Source organism: Mya arenaria, chromosome 13, assembly GCF_026914265.1.
Source record: "Mya arenaria isolate MELC-2E11 chromosome 13, ASM2691426v1".
Classification (NCBI taxonomy): domain Eukaryota; kingdom Metazoa; phylum Mollusca; class Bivalvia; order Myida; family Myidae; genus Mya; species Mya arenaria.
Genome location: NC_069134.1, coordinates 12,003,294 through 12,021,052, shown reverse-complemented (window position 1 = coordinate 12,021,052; position 17,759 = coordinate 12,003,294). Strand labels below are relative to the sequence as shown.

Below are 17,759 nucleotides of genomic sequence, written 5' to 3'. Positions count from 1 at the left end.
GAAGTTTTGGTATGCATGTGTCATAGTTTTGTTCAAATTGGCTTTGTCAGTGAAATGAATGTTGACATACTATCTTGAAGGTTTAATTGATAGGTCGTTAATTATCCTCAAGTTACAGTGGTTACTGAAAGAGTTACTTTTGAGGTATTGTTAAAGTAAGGAGTACAAACTGTATTCAAATGGGTTTTTAGGCAGGTAAATAGGGAATAGTGGATGATTTGAAATACAGATGAGGAATACTTACTTGGCAAATGGTGCATCTTTCTACAAAGAAGATAACACTATAGAAACTCCAGTGTAATACTATCATCAATTTTATACTAATCTTTCAGAAATCTCTTTTCATTTCAAGGTAAAGTTTACATTGTTTGTTATTGTACTCTCAGTGTAAGTTGTGTGGATAGCTGATATGGATGTAAGCTGCATACTGAAATGTGAAAACTGTGCCTCACTTTGCTTCTAGTGAAGTTTATAGGTTGACATTTACAACTTAACATATAAAGAAAAATGACAGCCTGATGTTCAGCATATTTTAAGTTGGAATATAACTTAGGTTTTTAATGCGATTGAGGAGAAAGAAAAAAGGTAAAATCTAATTACTTTACTTCATCACCAAAGATGCTACTTTCTATAAGTGTAACATTATGTATGATGTGACATTTTCATCATTTTGACAGGACTCATATTCATGACTGCCGTTAAAGCAATTGGCCTTAGCCCTGAGGGAAGAAACATGTACAGCATGAATACAATAAATTGATAATAAATTGATATTCCTAAAATATTTCTATGACTGTGTCATCATTATAATTAGGGCTTTTATAAGCTGGCAACTTGCCAGTCAGAACCTATTTTGACCCTGTCCTATCAGTAACAGAAAATCAGTCATTGAAATAAAACTTTTGGATAAACAAGCCCAAATTCTTAAAAAATTGCTTGGCATCAAATTTGTCAACAAGCCCTGCTATATAAAATTCAGAATTTGAGCAAGCCCGAAATGTTTTTACCAGTGCAGGGCTTGCAGGCTTGTGTTAATTTTGACCACTGGAAAATGGCTAAAAAATTGGTCCGAAAATAGTTCTTTTTTTCTCAATTTAGGTCCAAAACAGTGAAGTCAGTAAAAAATGTAGAAATTGTAATATTCACACAGTGTTTGTCATTCACACATCCCCAAATACCAGGGAACATCTTGGCGATATGCTCGATAACTTCTGTGTTAAGGGTCTTTGTTTAATGACTGTTCTGTTTTAATTACATCCAAGAGATGATGAAATTGCCGTCTTTTCTCATGTAAACAATAATTATTGTCACACTTTTGGTATGAGGAGCTAAATTCATAATTCAAGGATGTCATTGTTAATCCGCGAAAGCCATAACATTTCGAATTCATTAACCTAGTCTAGGGTTTTAGCTAAAGAGTTATGGAAGGGTGCTGCAACCTGTCCTTTTTTGGTAGCACCCTTCTGCCCTGATGGAGACCAGTCGGAGCTCCCTTCTGTCTTCATATAATTAAATGCTAACGATTGTCAAGTTTTTTGGGGGTTTTTTTTATTAAAACTAACAATAAAATTATAAATGTATACATTTGTCTGTTGAAACCTAATATTAATTCAATAAAACACAATTCCTAATATTTCTGTCAAATTCATAATTTTTTTCACAGTCTGTTGCCCTTTTTCTCCGTTAGCACCCTGTCCCTTTTCTGCAGCACCTTGTTCTTTTTAAAACCTGGCTAAAACCCTATAGTTGTGCCCTTATTACAGGATATCAACAGTGACATACTTGATTAACTGCAGAGACTGCCGGCAGAGTGCGCTGCTTACGCCATTTTAAGAAAATATTATGAAATGTGGCCTTTTTTTGCAAATGGCGACCATGGTGATTGCCAGTGGGAACCCTTACTCATGTAAGATATATTCATAGTAAAAGAACCATTTTGTGTCCAATTCAATGAATTTATCGTCTAACTTTTTCCTTCCGGGTGTCAGTCGACCGAAGAATTATGATCGCAGCGTTCATTATGAGAAACGCTGCAGAAACTAAAAAAGAATCTCATTTAAAATTAATTTTGTATGAATTGCAATATAAATCGGCTATGATGGCTCTACAAAGCATTACTTTCAAATTACCTTATTGTGCAAAACTATTCACAGAATACACATCGAGAAAATGTGTGACATAATTCTTTGTACATTTTTAAAATTCAACTTTGGAACCGGCCTGTTATACTATATTTAAAAATAAAAATGAGGTCGGGGTGGATGGGCCCTTACCGATTAAGATATTCTTTCTACTATTTTATTGTTCATTTTTGTTGCGTCTCAATGGTGAAAAACAACGCCTGATTATTATTAAGGCATCATATTTAATAATTGGAATCACACTATATAGCTGCCACTTAGTAATAGAGGTTTGGGGGAAATGGAAATGGAAGTTGGCTGACACAAAACATCTGGTGAAATGTATATAAATTAGCTGTCATTTGATGCTAACATTCTTATCCTGAGAGCAACCTATCTTAACAGATAGAACACAGTTCATGAGATACTTAAACATGGTAGAATTGGAATAATTCTCAAATTATTGGCTGTCTATATTGATTTCTGTAGTAAATTATTGACTTCCAGATCACTCTGACATCAACTGGTGGGGTAACTGCTAGAAGGATCTAAGTCCTCCTATATATTAATGTTGCTTGGTAACCTCTGGCATTAAGCACACACACAGGTGTTCAATATGTCTTATTTCCAGACAAATTTCAGAATTGTTTTTTTTTATCATCTGCCTGAAGGTGCCTTCCAGTGTGTGTTAAAGCTTTGCTTATCAATTTCTTTCTGAAGATACTCTTTAAAGACCCTTGATGCAGGATTTTTAGGCATTCGGTGCATTAAAACTAGATAAAATAAGGTGAGTTGTTTTGATGGGAGTAGTGATGATCATTTAGAGCTGGGTAGTGGTAGTCAACTGGCGCATTGAGAGATGGCAATTAGGAAGCAGGTGGTCAGATGACATGATGGAAGAGGTGATCAATTCCAGCATGGAAAGCAGGGGTCAGATGACGTTGGAAGTGATGATCATTTGCAGTGTGTACAGCAGTGGTCAGCATGCATGTTGTAAGAAGTGATCAGTTGCAGCCTGGAAAGCAGTGGTCATCTGGCATGTCAGAAGAGGTGATCAGTTGCAGCCTAGAAAGCAGTGGTCAGCTGGCATGTCGGAAGTTGTGATCAGTTGCAGCGTAGAAAGCAGTGGTCAGCTGGCACGTCAGATATGGTGATCAGTAGGTACCTGGAAAGCAGTAGTCAGCTGGCATGTTGGGAAAAGGTGATCAGTTGGTGCCTGTAGCATTAGTAGTGGCGGTCATCTTGAGTATTAGTAGTGGCGGTCATCTTGAGCATTAGTAGTGGCGGTCATCTTGAGCATTAGAAGTGGCGGTCATCTTGAGCATATGTAGTGGCGGTCATCTTGAGCATTAGTAGTGGCGGTCATCTTGAGCATTAGTAGTGGCGGTCATCTTGAGTATTGGTAGTGGTGGTCATCTTGAGCATTGGTAGTGGCAGTCATCTTGAGCATTGGTAGTGGCGGTCACCTTGAGCATTGGTAGTGGCGGTCATCTTGAGCATTGGTAGTGTTTTGGTATGCAAACGAATGGCAAAATTGATATTCGAATATTCGGTAATTCTTTCGATGGAATATTTGAATATTCGATTACCAAAATGAATCTTTAAGGAGTTGTAGTTAACTATTATTATTCGCTTTAGTTATAGACGGGGTCTTTATACCCTTCTTTTTCATAGCCGTTACTCGCGACGGATCCTGATTCTTCCCTTAATTAGCCCCTGAAATTATTATCCCAACAAAAGGAAATACATTTTGAACAATAAAAAAACAAAATCAATAATTTCAATTCCACTGTATTCATAACATTATTTGTAAATAATGCAAAATCAGACCGGCAATGACCATACATTCCCCGTTTAATGACGTTATCAGGTAACGGAGGGGTTTTCTGTATGACGCGCAGCCTCGTTCTGTGATTGACCTTTATTAAATATAATCTTGGAATAAAACAATTCGGGAACTAGTAAAATAATAAAACTCTAACAAGCGTTGATTTTGACTCAACTATTGTACACCAATACAGGAAATGAATCCTAAATGAAACATACAGTTACATTTCAAAGCATGAACGATATATTGAAACACGGAAAACAGTTTGTGAGCAGAACATCGCAGTCATATTGTCACGGCGATTTGAAATATATTGCACTCCATTGGAAGCTAAGACAACAAATTGGTGTGTAGGCCGATCCCCAATGCCCTTAATTTGCCTCGTCACTTAATTTCACCGAAAACATTTGAAACTTGTTTTATGTCACTTGTCAAATAGCCAGTTATTGTTAATTGACTAATTGACATATGACGTGTGCATAGTGTTTTGTCATCACATTCACACCTCTTGCATTAGGGGCCAAATGCTGTTAAGATGAGACAAACAAATTTTATACACATCAACACAGATGTAGGCAAAAGTTTTGTTATTTTATTTATTCAAGAAAAAAACCATCGAATACTAGAATATCGATTTTGACATTTGAATACCAAAAGTTCGATCAAATATTTGAATATTCGAATATCCGTTTGCATCCTTAGTAGTGTTAGATGTTGAAGATGCGGCTCGTGCATAAGCTACCGTATATGAAGATAGATGTGATTCATGATGTACAAGGTAAGGAGATAAAGATGATGGTGATGGCGGTATAACTAATCATGCATGCCACAATTTTGATGAAACTAATGTTGAAGAAGACTAAGGAGAATAAGATGGTTGACGTGCTAATGCTGCTGATGAGGATAACACTGAAGCTCATGAAACTCGGTTACTGAGCGATATGTTGAGCAATTTTTAGTTTCTGCCCACTAACTAAAAATTGCTCAACATACCGCTCAGTAACCGAGTATAGTGTACATATTTCCGCTTAGCTTCGGCTAGGTTTTATAAAATTGATATGAAAATAACAAACTTACAGCGATAATCATTTCCGAATCGAGCGGTATTTTGCTTCACGTTATAACAAAATGTGACATCACAAACCACGTGGTATGTCCACACTGAAGTTGTAATTGTCAGAATCAGTTTTTTATACGCCCATCTTACAATGGCCGTATTATGGGAACACCCATGGCGGGCAGGCGGGCGGGCGGCTCCACAATGTTGTCCGCTCTCTAACTTGAACATTTCTCATCCAATTTCCACCAAACTTTATGAAAGTGTTTGTTGGTGAAATATCTAGGTCAAGTTCGATAACCAGCCAAATCGCTCTAGGCACTCCAGAGTTATGGCCCCCTGAATTTGTCTATTGGGCGGGCGGGCGGCTCCACAATGTTGTCCGCTCTCTAACTTGAACATTTCTCATCCAATTTCCACCAAACTTCATGAAAGTGTTTGTTGGTGAAATATCTAGGTCAAGTTCGATAACCAGCCAAATCGCTTTAGGCACTCCAGAGTTATGGCCCCCTGAATTTGTCAAAATTAGCCATTTTAGCTTTGTCCGCTCTCTAACTTGATCATTTCTCACCCAATTTCCACCAAACGTCATGAAAGTGTTTGTTGGTGAAATATCTCGGTCAAGTTCAATAACCAGCCAAATCGCTTTAGGCACTCCAGAGTTATGGCCCCCTGAATTTGTCAAAATTGTCCATTTTAGCTTTGTCCGCTCTCTAACTTGAACATTTCTCATCCAATTTCCACCAAACTTCATGAAAGTGTTTGTTGGTGAAATATCTAGGTCAAGTTCGATAACCAGCCTAAACGCTTTAGGCACTCCAGAGTTATGGCCCCCTGAATTTATCAAAATTGGCCATTTTAGCTTTGTCTACTCTCAAACTTGAACAGTTTTTATCCGAATTTCACCAAACTTGCTACTATAAATGTTTGTTGGTATATATTCTTGGCAAAGTTCTATAACCAGCCAGGCTCTTCAGGATTATGGCCATTGAATTGGTCAAAATTTGCCATTTTTGCTTTGTCCACTGTCTAATTTGAACAGTTATCATCTGATCTTCACCAAACTTGCTGAAAATATTTGTTGGTAAAATAAATCGGTCAAGTATGATAATCAGCCAAATGCCCCAAAGCACTTCAGGATTACTGCCCTTGCCATTTAAGCTTTGTCTACTCTCTAACTTGAACAATTCTCATCTGACCTTCACCAAACTTGCTGAAAATGTTTGTTGCTATAAAATCTTTACCAAGAATGTTTGCCGGTATAAATGCTTTGCCAAGTACACACTGATTGTCTCTTGGGTACGATTAAGGATGAATCATCTCTTGGAGACGATTTTTACATGAATGTTGTTTTTCAAATCCCGAACACGTTGATCGTCTTTGGGCATGATTTGGGATTAATCGTCTATATCTATAGACACGATTTTCAGGAGCCTTTTCTGACTTTGACAGATTAAGGTACTGAATTTCGCATCACGGAATTTCGGAATTTGGATACATAGTTTACAAGGGATACTTTTTTCTTCCACCTTTTTCTAAGTGCCTATGAAAATTATAGACATTTTAGCACCTTTTGACTCGAAACCCTCGAATTATAATATTTTTTTCTACTGTTAATGCCATATTGTGCCAAATCATTTGCTTCTTGAAAAGCTTGCTTCTCAAAGGGCCAATGTGACAGTAAGTTGTCTTAGAATCCAAGAAATTATTGATGGGCGTATTTTGTGAGTGTCACTCTTGTTTTTATTTATGATTTTTTTATTGGGTCATGAAAATGGCAATGGCAACAGTTTGTAGTGTTTGGTATGTTACTCTACAGACAGATTTTTACACCTTCTACCTTCAATCCAGGCCATGTGAGCTGGGTCCCTTTGTAGTTAAAAGTAAATAAACTCTTTTTCTCCCATGTTCTCTATTTAATCATTTGGCCAAATTCTGCAGAAAAAAATAATAGAAGCATAGTACTGAAAATAGGACACTGTTGTGTATTCTGATTGAGAAGTAACAGGTTGTATGGTAATCAAGATTAGCTCATATTTCCTTGATTATTGAATTATTTAATCTTATTAATGGGCCAGTGAGTCTGCATATGGGCGGCCAAGTTATCTCATTATCATGAAATTGGTGTATGATATAATTATATTACTAAGTATTCTGAAACTTCACTTTTCCTTTGGGCAATTAACATATATTTACTTTTGATGCTAGCTCTGCTTGCCAAAAATCTTTCTTGTAAAAAGCTTTTTTTTTAAATACATATAGCCTTTAAGTTTAATGAAACTTTTGGACGCTCTAACAATTTGGATTCTTTTTGGACTTACTTTCTTTTATTGGTAAGAAAAGCCTGTTTGGTTGCTTATTTTAGATGATGTCTTGTATATACCCGTGATTATGCTATTTCTGTGTTATTTTCTATCTATAAATCTTTTGAGTTTTGTAATTGTGTCGTAACATAAGTGTTCAATAGTGTGAATGCTTTAGTCTTCTTATGGGTCAATAGTTGTCCGGTCAAAGACTGATCAATGCCTATTATGTTTTCATTCTTGATCATAAGCTGGCTGTGCCTTGCTGTAAGCTGTTTATAGAGTGGTCAGTTACTTCACCTTTACATATCCAGTACAGATTCAATGAACAATTTGTAAGTTAGAACAAAGCTTTACCTGTTTGGTCTGTATATTCTGAGAGGGGTTTTCAACAAGTTTGATTATGATGAAGCTGGTACTTAAATACAACCATTGTCCAGCCTGTTGCCTGGGTACTTACAGACCAGTACTGGTTGCATGCTGAGATCATACCTTTAAATGTTTATTTTTTTTGGAGAAGAAATGTGGGGGTCAGTTGTAGATTTGTTCAAGAGTCATAGCTGGTCGTTCACAGAGGTGAGGTCTTGTGGGTTATTGTTGTTTTGTTTACTGATTACATAGCATCGGTCATTGCTATTTTGGCGGTAATGAAAGATATTGATTGTTTTCTGCCAAAAAAAACAACTGCATGTTTTACAATCTCAGAAAGAAGTTGTGATTTGCAAATAAAGTGGTATATACTTGATACTGTTCAGACGTTATTTTTCTGTTTAAAGTTTTACAAAAGTTATAATTTTGAAATGAGGACACCATTATTTCTATGGAATAGGCAAGAAGATTGTAAGTAAGATACTTAAATAAATATTAAGATAATATGACCTTGTCAGTTTTTGAAGAAAAAAAAGTTAATGGATAATGGGATTGTTTTGGTTTTGTCATTGGTATTGTAAATCCCTACTGATAACTATAACTCTAAAACTGTTTAGATACTCGCATGAAACTTATAACACATGCTGCTAGTGACATTATTTGTGCAAGGCCAATAACTCAGATTTTGAAATTTGTTGACTGATTCCCCTTGGTAGGCGCGGAAAGACAGCTCACTGGACTCTTGTTCATATAAATTATACATTCATGTAGGTTTGTATTGTATTAAGTTTACAGATTGTATGACAGGTATTCATTTACGCCTGTGAAGAAATGTGTTACAACTGCTGGTGAGGTGACATCATGAAAGTTTTATATTATTTTGATGTTTAGTTTTCATGCTTTAAAAGATGTTTGAAGTGGAGATGGAAAATGATAATAACAATTTCAAGTATTTTAGGGAAGCTTTTCCTTTAAAATAATTTTATCATTTAAGAATCTAAGTATCTTATTTTAGGGAAGCATTTCCTTTCCCTATAAAGGGGAGTGTCTCTTGATTGGGAAAAAAAGGGGAGTGTCTCTTGATTGGGAAAAAAAGGGGAGTGTCTCTTGATTGGGAGAAAAGGGAAGTGTCTCTTGTTTGGGAGAAAAGGGGAGTGTCTTTTGATTGGGAGAAAAGGGAAGTGTCTCTTGTTTGGGAGAAAAGGGGAGTGTCTCTTGATTGGGAGAAAAGGGAAGTGTCTCTTGTTTGGGAGAAAAGGGGAGTGTCTCTTGATTGGGAGAAAAGGGAAGTGTCTCTTGTTTGGGAGAAAAGGGGAGTGTCTTTTGATTGGGAGAAAAGGGGAGTGTCTCTTGATTGGGAGGATGGGGATTGTCTCTTGACTTGGAGAAAAAGGAAGTGTCTCTTAATTGGAAGAAAAGATTTAGTATTAATTGGGAGTAAAGGTGGAGTATTAATTGGAAGAAAAGGGGGGGGGCATTAATTGAGAGAAAAGGGGAGTGTCTCTGAATTGGGAGAAAAGGTGGAGTATTATTTTGGAGAAAAGGGGAGTGTCTCTTAAATGGAAGAAAAGGTGGAATATTAATTGGGAGAAAAGATGGAGTATTAATGGGGAGAAAAGATTGAGTATTAATTGGGAGAAAAGGGGAGTGTCTTGTAATTGGGAGAAAAGGTGGAGTATTATTTTGGAGAAAAGGGGAGTGTGTCTCTTAATTGGGAGAAAAGGGGGAGTGTCTTTTTATTGGGAGAAATGTGATACTAAACTTGAACTTTATATTTTATGTAACACCATCATCTACTGTAACATGATCAGCCAACTTGGTTACCTGGGATAAATATAAATGTCTGTATTACCATCAACCTGAAGCATGTAATTGTGGGCTGTGACATGGTTTAATATCCATTTAACTGTGGTTACCACTTTTAATGATAGCCCAGCTATTGGAGTCATCTTTTCAACCATATAGAGGTGCATTGGCCCAACTCTCTAGCTCTAGTGTATCATCAAAAGATGAAACTTGCATAAAATTGTAAGTTTAACACTCTCACCAGTTGACCAACATGTGTACCTAACATGATTAAACAAAATTTGAAAAAAATATCCCTAGAATATATGACTGAAAAGTCTTGATCATCATCTATGATGAATATATGCATTTAAGTTATCTTAAATGGTAAAAGTATGCATTTGATTATCAACTGATTAAAGTTTATTCATGAACAGTCATTAACACAACACTGTCATGGGAGGAAAATTACCATATTTTAGCTTTGTCCATTGTTTGATTTAGAATATTTTAGTTCAGTTATTAAATCTAAACTAAGGGTGCCTAAACTGTCTTCATATTTGACATCCATAGAGGGGTATGTTGGCTATATTACATGGATATTGATATATGGTATCCAGGACAATAATAAGCTTGCTGTGGCTGATGTCAAATGTAAATGTATTGCATTATTGCATTATTAAGCATTTTTTTTTAATGTTCCCAAGGCACATTTCAGGAACAAGTTATTTTTGTATTTAAGTACAGATAGAAGTCTAAAGATCTCTTACTTGTATCCCTTGTCCTTGCCTCTATACTTAAACTCAGGGAGTATCTGTTTACATGCAATTTCAAGACAGTAAAGAGCCTATTTGTGGAGTGAACATGTTTAAAAATCATTGATCAAATTTGTCATATATGGTAAATGTAAACAAGGCGTGGACTACTAACAATGTTGAATAGAATTGCCTATTAAAGTCAATGCTTAGTTCTTTCTTTTCAACAGTTTGCATTTATAATAATATGCTTCTTTAACATTTAACTTTCAGGATTATGGAGCAAATATTTTCATAAATGGGGCTAATGGTCGGCGCTTTTAACATTCGATATAAAATGGAAATTGAGTAGCAAATTAATGAAATTGAAATGACATTTAGTAGTGGTTTAAAATATGCAATATGAAATTATCTATTATTAATCACTCCGGTGTTAGTATGAGGTTTTTGTCTTCTGTCAGTTATACTAAAAATTACTTCATGTCAAGTTACAGCCTCTGAAATATCTGAAATTGAGACCTATGCTGTGAGATTTGTTCACACTCATTTCTAAAAAGCAACAAGACATCTCTGTCAGAATTATAGCATTACAGGACATACTTTTCTGTATCACAAGCAATCAGTTATAGGGAAACTAATGTCTATTTCAGATAAAAAGAAAAATGGTGACCTGAAATCTAACGCCATGGGTAACAACAACACATCGGGGGTTGCCACACCACCGGTAGAACGAAAGTCAAAGTTCGCAGCAATAGGGAAAATATTCAAGCCCTGGAAATGGAAGCGGAAAAAGAAGAGTGAAAAGATAGAGAAAACTGCAAAAGGTGGGTCGTTGATACCTCTTTCATTTAATTAGACAGTGTTTCTTGCATTGACATACATGTGCAAGGATGTAACAAGGTAGGTAACCATTGATGTACATTAAGGGTAGTATAAGGTTTCTTTCCCTTGCTGGGTGTTGCTGGAGAGAGGTAATATTAGATATTTGATATATATGTCTTGTTCAATGTATTTCTTGAAATAAATCATGCTGAAACTAAGTGCAACAAAATAATTATCCTACCCCAAAAATGCATAAGAAGAGAGATAGTCATGTGGTTTCTGTTTTTATTAGTCCTGGTATTACTACACCATTTTGGCCTTCATGCTGCTTCCATGCTTAAAAGGTCAAGTTTACATGAGGCTAAGACTGGTGATATCATAGTTTCTGTCTAAACTGTTAAATTTGTAACCTTTTGGAAGGGCCATGTAATTTCAACATTAATTTCAACATAGAAAGAGGGTGTTACTCAAAAAGGTCATGGGCAGTACCAGTGACATGTATGCCATGTAATATTCTGTAGTGTTTATCTGACTTCTTGAACATCAGCAGGTCATCTCACATGAAAATAAATCTGCAATTTGCTAGCTGAACCAAAGGAACGCGTACTGAGAGCCTGGTCATGCAGCCTCCATTTAACCAGTCTGGCCCCTCTTTTTCTCCTTTCATGGTTATGTTGTGTTTTAGATGTCATTTGTTGTTGTTGCACACCCACCCTTTAGATTAAATTGTTCTCTGTCTAAACATATCTCACCAGCTGGTGAGGGTAAATTTCCCCTTCAAAGCTTCTGAACGTCTCTCTAACACTGCTACGAGGATGCGCGGGGTCAAGCCATAATGCAGCAAATGGGAATGGGCAGAATTTAAAACCTCTAAATTCACCAGCACTGTCCTTAAGACTAGGATTTGAAAAATATGATCTGCCTTTTATTGCTGTAATGAACTTATGTATGCACTCCCAGCTTCGATGCTCCTGAAAAAGGCAGTTTTATTATCCAGTTGGCATTTTGCAAGTATCAATTTTTAATGAGAAACAATATCTATTAGAGAGGAAATTGAGACATGATTTCCTTTACTTCTTCTCTTTACTAATTTTCTCAGAAAAACTTGAGATGTACGAAAATTAAATATTGCATTACCGGTATATCATAATATGGTTTCTTGCCTTTCTAAGATAACATCCTACTCGTGATTCCTTATAATAATTTTGAATTATTACTTAAAAAATGAATGCTCTTGTTAGGTATCATTAGCTTGTTAAGGTATTCCACCCTCAGTGATGTCGTTAAACGTTTGTTTATTTCCGTATGTCAGGGCCCGTGTTCACTTTCTTCACTAACATCCTGAGTCTAATGGTTTGGGACTCGGGCTCAGAGAAGCAAAATTTTAATTTTGTTGTAAAAATGGTTTTACCGGAGCAAATTTGGTCAAAAATGATGTACAGTTGAACACAGCTATTCCCAACACGGTTTATCCGAAATTATCGCTATTTCGAATTTATTTTTCGGTCCCGATTTTACTCCTTCTTTGTTTAAAGTTTTGGTCTTTAATCCGAAATCACTATTCCAAAATAATCCAAGGTAAAAATTACGGTCCCAATTTGGTATTTCACACGTATTAATCAATTCTTAATTCGAATCTGATCTTGTCATAGTTTTTCACACCTTACTGCGAATGCGCTCGGGCATCGGCTTGTGGTGACAATGGAGCACAATTAGCGCTTGTTAAAGAATGACATTGAGCAAGAGTATGTTACGAACATCGATGTCAGAAAATGAGCGATTCATTTTGGTGATGTAGTATATAATTGCTGGTTAACACGATCTGAATATCACTTGAAAATGTCATCAGATTCATACATGTGCTGTCATTTTGTTTTAAATGTTTTATGTTGTTTTAATAAAGAAGTATAATAACAAATTATTTGTCAATTATTAAACAATAAATGAAATCAACAAATATTTTTATATATACGAAAGATAACTCAAACCGAGTGTATCGTATTGGTAACGTGTAACCGACATTGCAATTTTCACGACTTAGTATTTCACGTCATCAATAATTGGCGAACGCTATCAATTGCGGAAAATTGTTCATCCAAAACACGTTCCGCTATTCTGAAGTAATTAATTTGGTCCCTACAACTTCGGATTAACGGTGTTCAACTGTTTCTGTTATTATATGTAATCTGTTCTATAATCATGCAGCACACATCTTTTGCCGAAATCAGTTATGTCATAGATATTTTAAACTTTAAAGAATTCACTTTTCTGAGCCTTAGATTTCCTGCAGCGTGCTTTGGGTGATATCTGAACACAATAGAAATTGACGTCACTTTCCTGCAATATTATATTTTAAAATTGTATATGAACAAAAAACATACCCGGTAACCAATTTCTAAATGAACAAATTATATTTTTATGAAATATATTGAAATATGTCTAAAATAGTTTAAAGTTATCATAAAGTACTATTTAGGTGTCAAATTATGTACCGGTATGTGGTCACCAATAAGTATCCGTAGCAACCTACATAGTCGGTTTACACAATGGCGTTGATTTTATAATAATGGCCGCTAAACAGAATGAGGCATTTATTTTAAATTGCATAGGCCAAGTCTGTGAAATTTGCTTACAGGATATAAAATAAGACATGCTCTCCAAAAATAAAATATAAACATTGTAGTTCTAATACATAGCCGTTATGGGTGGAATACCTTAAATTGTAGTTTTTTATGCTTTGCCTATTAAAGTATCTTAGCTTTCACAGGAAACAGGTGAGTAATAATTATGCTTACAAAACTATGTAACTTTCTCAGAATCAATGTTAGGTTTCTAAGAAGTGAAAAAGGTCAGTAGGAGTATGAATATGATGTTTGCCATATAAGGTGGGTATCTGCCTAACCATAGGAAGCGGAGTAAGACGTAAACCTTTAACTAAGGACCTGGTTTGTTCTATGCTCTACCAGACTGTCTAGGTGAGTTTCTAGGAACGCTGAGTAATAACCAATGTCAGGAAACTCTGATGCCTGACTGGCAGTGTCTGTAAGATGTCTCACTTTTCATTAAAGTTATTCTTGTTAAGTGTTTAGGTGTTTGTTATATGGCAAATTTAACTTCACATAATTGTATGTAAGTATAACATTGATTGCATTTTAGGTTTTATTTATTGGTTTGTTTGCTATTGCTGTTGATCTTACAAAGTACACTTTGATGTCATCACAATATTTTAGCGTCAGTTTTCACATGTATTCAGTATACTATTGTTACATAATTGGATATCCAAGAATATTTTTTAGATTTTGACTAGAATATTATTTTAATGCAGTTGATTATTCAATGTTTTTTAAGTCTACAGTTGTTTTCTATTGTTCATGTGATTGATACTTGCTTTGATTTCTCTACTAATGTTTCATAGATAGAAGTTGAATATTTGTCATCGGCAGTTCCAGCTCTTCAACACAGTTTGTATGACAGCACCAGATCAAACAGACACTGTTTCAACATTTTTTTCTTCATATTTCTTAGCATTCTGTTGTTCTTGGTGTGTTTCAGAATTGGAACGTAACCTCTCAGTTCGCTCTACTAGGGAGGAGCTTATAGAGAAAGGTGTTCTCAAGATTCGTACGGAGGACACGATAGAGGAGGTGAATGAAAACCAGTCTGCAAACACTAGTCACAACCAGTCTGTCGCCCCTAGCAACGACCAGGCAGATGTCACTAGAGTCACCAATGGTAAGACCTCCAATTTAACATGTGCATGCCTTTCCCCCTTAAGTTAAAATATCCAGTGATAAGGAGTCTTAGTGTTTGTTAAGTGTTTGAACTAATTGGTGTTTTACCAAAACCAAATTTCTGCGAGAAAGGTCCTTAATCAACAGATATGAGTGGGTGCATATTTCTCTGGAAAAGGTGGCTATAGGTGATTGAAATTAGATGATAATTATTGATAAAAATATTATCAGCATTTAATCCAGGTATGAAAACATAAGATTGTTATATTGAGGGAAAGTGAAGTAAAATCTTTCTTTTAGATGCTTATTGTTGTTAATAAATAGTTTAGGGCTGCATTCATAGCCAACTACCTGTTGGAAAATTATATATCCTGCGGCTCCCAAGTAGTTACACAACAATAGTTGTTTTCATAGCATCAATTTCAAACTGAAAAACTTCTAAATGAATATTACAAAACTCTTATCTCAACAAATATCAAAACATTCAACAATCCCCCATATCCTCAAGGTGCACAAAACTATCCTACCTGTTAAGTTATAGTTATCTTTTCCCCATTCATATGATTAGGAGGAGTCTGACCTGATTATAGGTTATACTACAGTAATTACCTATGAACAGCTATATGCTGTATACATGTACATCTTAAGATAGATGCGGGCTTTATTCATACATGGTACTTGTTACAATTGTGATAGTTTATCTTTGGTTTGGGATGTAGGAAGGTGATTTTCGGTAGACTCACTTGTCAGTGTTATTTTATGGGGAGCAATGTGCAAATCATGTGTGTTTTTATGGTGAAAAATAACCTCCTTCCACGCAGGAATTCACAGTGACATTTTATTATTTTCATATACATTATGTGGCTCGCTATGGTATTTAGGTATAATTAAGTAGGGAAAATAGTTTATAGCTGTAAAAGTTTTGTTCATTTTTTGTTGGGTGAGTTTGGAAGTGGAAGTATTGTTGGATGCACAGTGGGTTGTGCCATTTCATGAGGAGCTAATTAATACATTTTAAAGATTTAACAGGTGTGAGGCCAGAAATAAACCATTGTTCTTGTGAAGGAAAGAAAAAAAATATTGTGCAGTTAAAGTTGTTTTATTTTATTATAGAGATTCAAGGACATATATGTGTTGGATATGTTCAGCTATGTCGGATATAGTCATATGTGTTAATGAAATGAATGTCAGTTTGACAAGTGTTGTTTGCAGGCATACAAGTTATTTCCATTTATATACATAGTCTAAGAATCCAACATATTAGCATAAGGATAGTCTGTTACTACTTCTGTTCCATGAAGACTGTTACGGTATATAAATATATGAATGATGAACACAGACAGTGATCTCCTGGACTTAGTATGGTCTTTAGTTGTTTATCGTAGCAAAAAGTAATGTGACCACAAAAATTATGAGACGTGGATCAAAAGTAAAAAAATTGAAAGATGTAATACTTTTGCTGTTCTTTGAAAACTTTTGTAATTATTATGAAAGATGGACTTGATGACAGTGATATCGGGAACTAAGTGTTAAGTTAAGTTGTTAGACATATAGCAAAAAGTAATGAAAGGTAATGAGATCAAGAAAAGCTATTATTTATGTATCAGAGGTATGAAATAAAGTATTTGATTGAAATCAGCAACATACAGACTTACAAATATGTTGAGTAAGGCAAAACGACGGAAGGGTCTGAATTTCGGATTTCACTGTGCATGTCTCCCTTGTCTACGGGGAGGAGGTAAATATGTCAACTCAGATATGTTATTGGTATATTATACTCACACTAGTAGTTACTGAAATATTGCCTCTATGTGGTTGTCATAAACAGTTTCTTTTTGATATAAACGTGTGGGATGATGATTTTGATGGATTTGTGGTTTTGAAAATCACCAGTTTTATCACATTTTCAAAGATATACTCAATTAGTCTTCATCTTTGAACCTTTGTACCTGTGTGATTTGGTCCTTCCCTCAATTCAATATAATGAGAACAATTTGTCTCCTATTCTATTTTGTAGGGTAAAAAATTAGATTTCATCTTTTCGTTTTCATGAAAAAGAAGTAAATTAGAAGTATCTCCCAGGAGTATTACAAACAAGCTTGATGCTGTTACAAATCAAGTGGAGGCATAAATAGTCTACAGTGAACCTGTAGTAAGCATTTAATGAAACATCATTACAAGATACATTAACAAGAATGTATGATTGAATCCATGATTTGATAGGTATTCCTACCCACCCACCTTAAAAACTAGGGTACTGTATATCTTGTACAAGAACATCCTCTAATGTTATCTCCTATGATTGATGAGGAAGCATGTATGGCAACTGATCACTTCGGTTCCACTAAACTCTGAAGTTCAGGCATTCAACAGGTGCTTATTACTAGTTTATACTCTACTTCATCTGTTTAAGGCAATAAAAATGACCTGCCTTAATAGAAATACAGTTGGACAATACTTGATACATTTTTGGTGAGTTACGATGATGACTATTCCCATAAAGTTTTAGAGAAATCATTTTATTTTATTGATAAGAAACCGGCCAGCCGAAATGATCAACTTTGAATAAAAAAAAAAATACCTGACCTAACCCGTCCATATATTTTGACCTGTTGCAGCTCTTTTGAATTGGTTTGCTTTATACTTTAAGTCTGTATGTTGCCTATTGTTGTGATCATGCATATGGACATTTTGTATTGAAGATCTATGTGAAATGTTCACTTGAGTGGTATGGTGGATACTGATCACAGTTGTAGGTAGCTCTAGTTCACCATGGAAACAAATTTTGATAATCAGATAGTAATAAATTGTTGTGTATTGCCACTGAAGTACATTTGTATGATAATTGTTTCATACCAATAAAATAATGCAATGCAATATACAGGCTGTCATTTTATTCCTCAACCATTGATTAATTAAGGCAAAACAGTTGATTAATTATGTGAATTGAAAATAATGGGCGGATTGTTACATCATCGTGAATCACCAA

The 17,759-nt window shown here is 35.3% G+C and overlaps 1 protein-coding gene across 5 annotated transcripts in view; it reads left to right on the top strand.

Annotated features, from left to right (window-relative positions):
• The window catches only part of LOC128213689 (phosphatase and actin regulator 2-like), a 51,871-nt gene that overhangs the window by 12,859 nt on the left and 21,253 nt on the right, over nt 1-17,759 (top strand). For 4 of the 5 annotated variants that reach the window (XM_052919692.1, XM_052919690.1, XM_052919691.1 and 1 more), the window contains 2 exons: nt 10,868-11,041; nt 14,592-14,771. In XM_052919692.1, the coding sequence (XP_052775652.1) occupies nt 10,868-11,041; nt 14,592-14,771 (354 nt within the window). Of the gene's footprint in view, nt 1-388; nt 586-10,867; nt 11,042-14,591; nt 14,772-17,759 lie in introns of those variants that run through there. The other variant, XM_052919694.1, reaches the window with a different exon arrangement.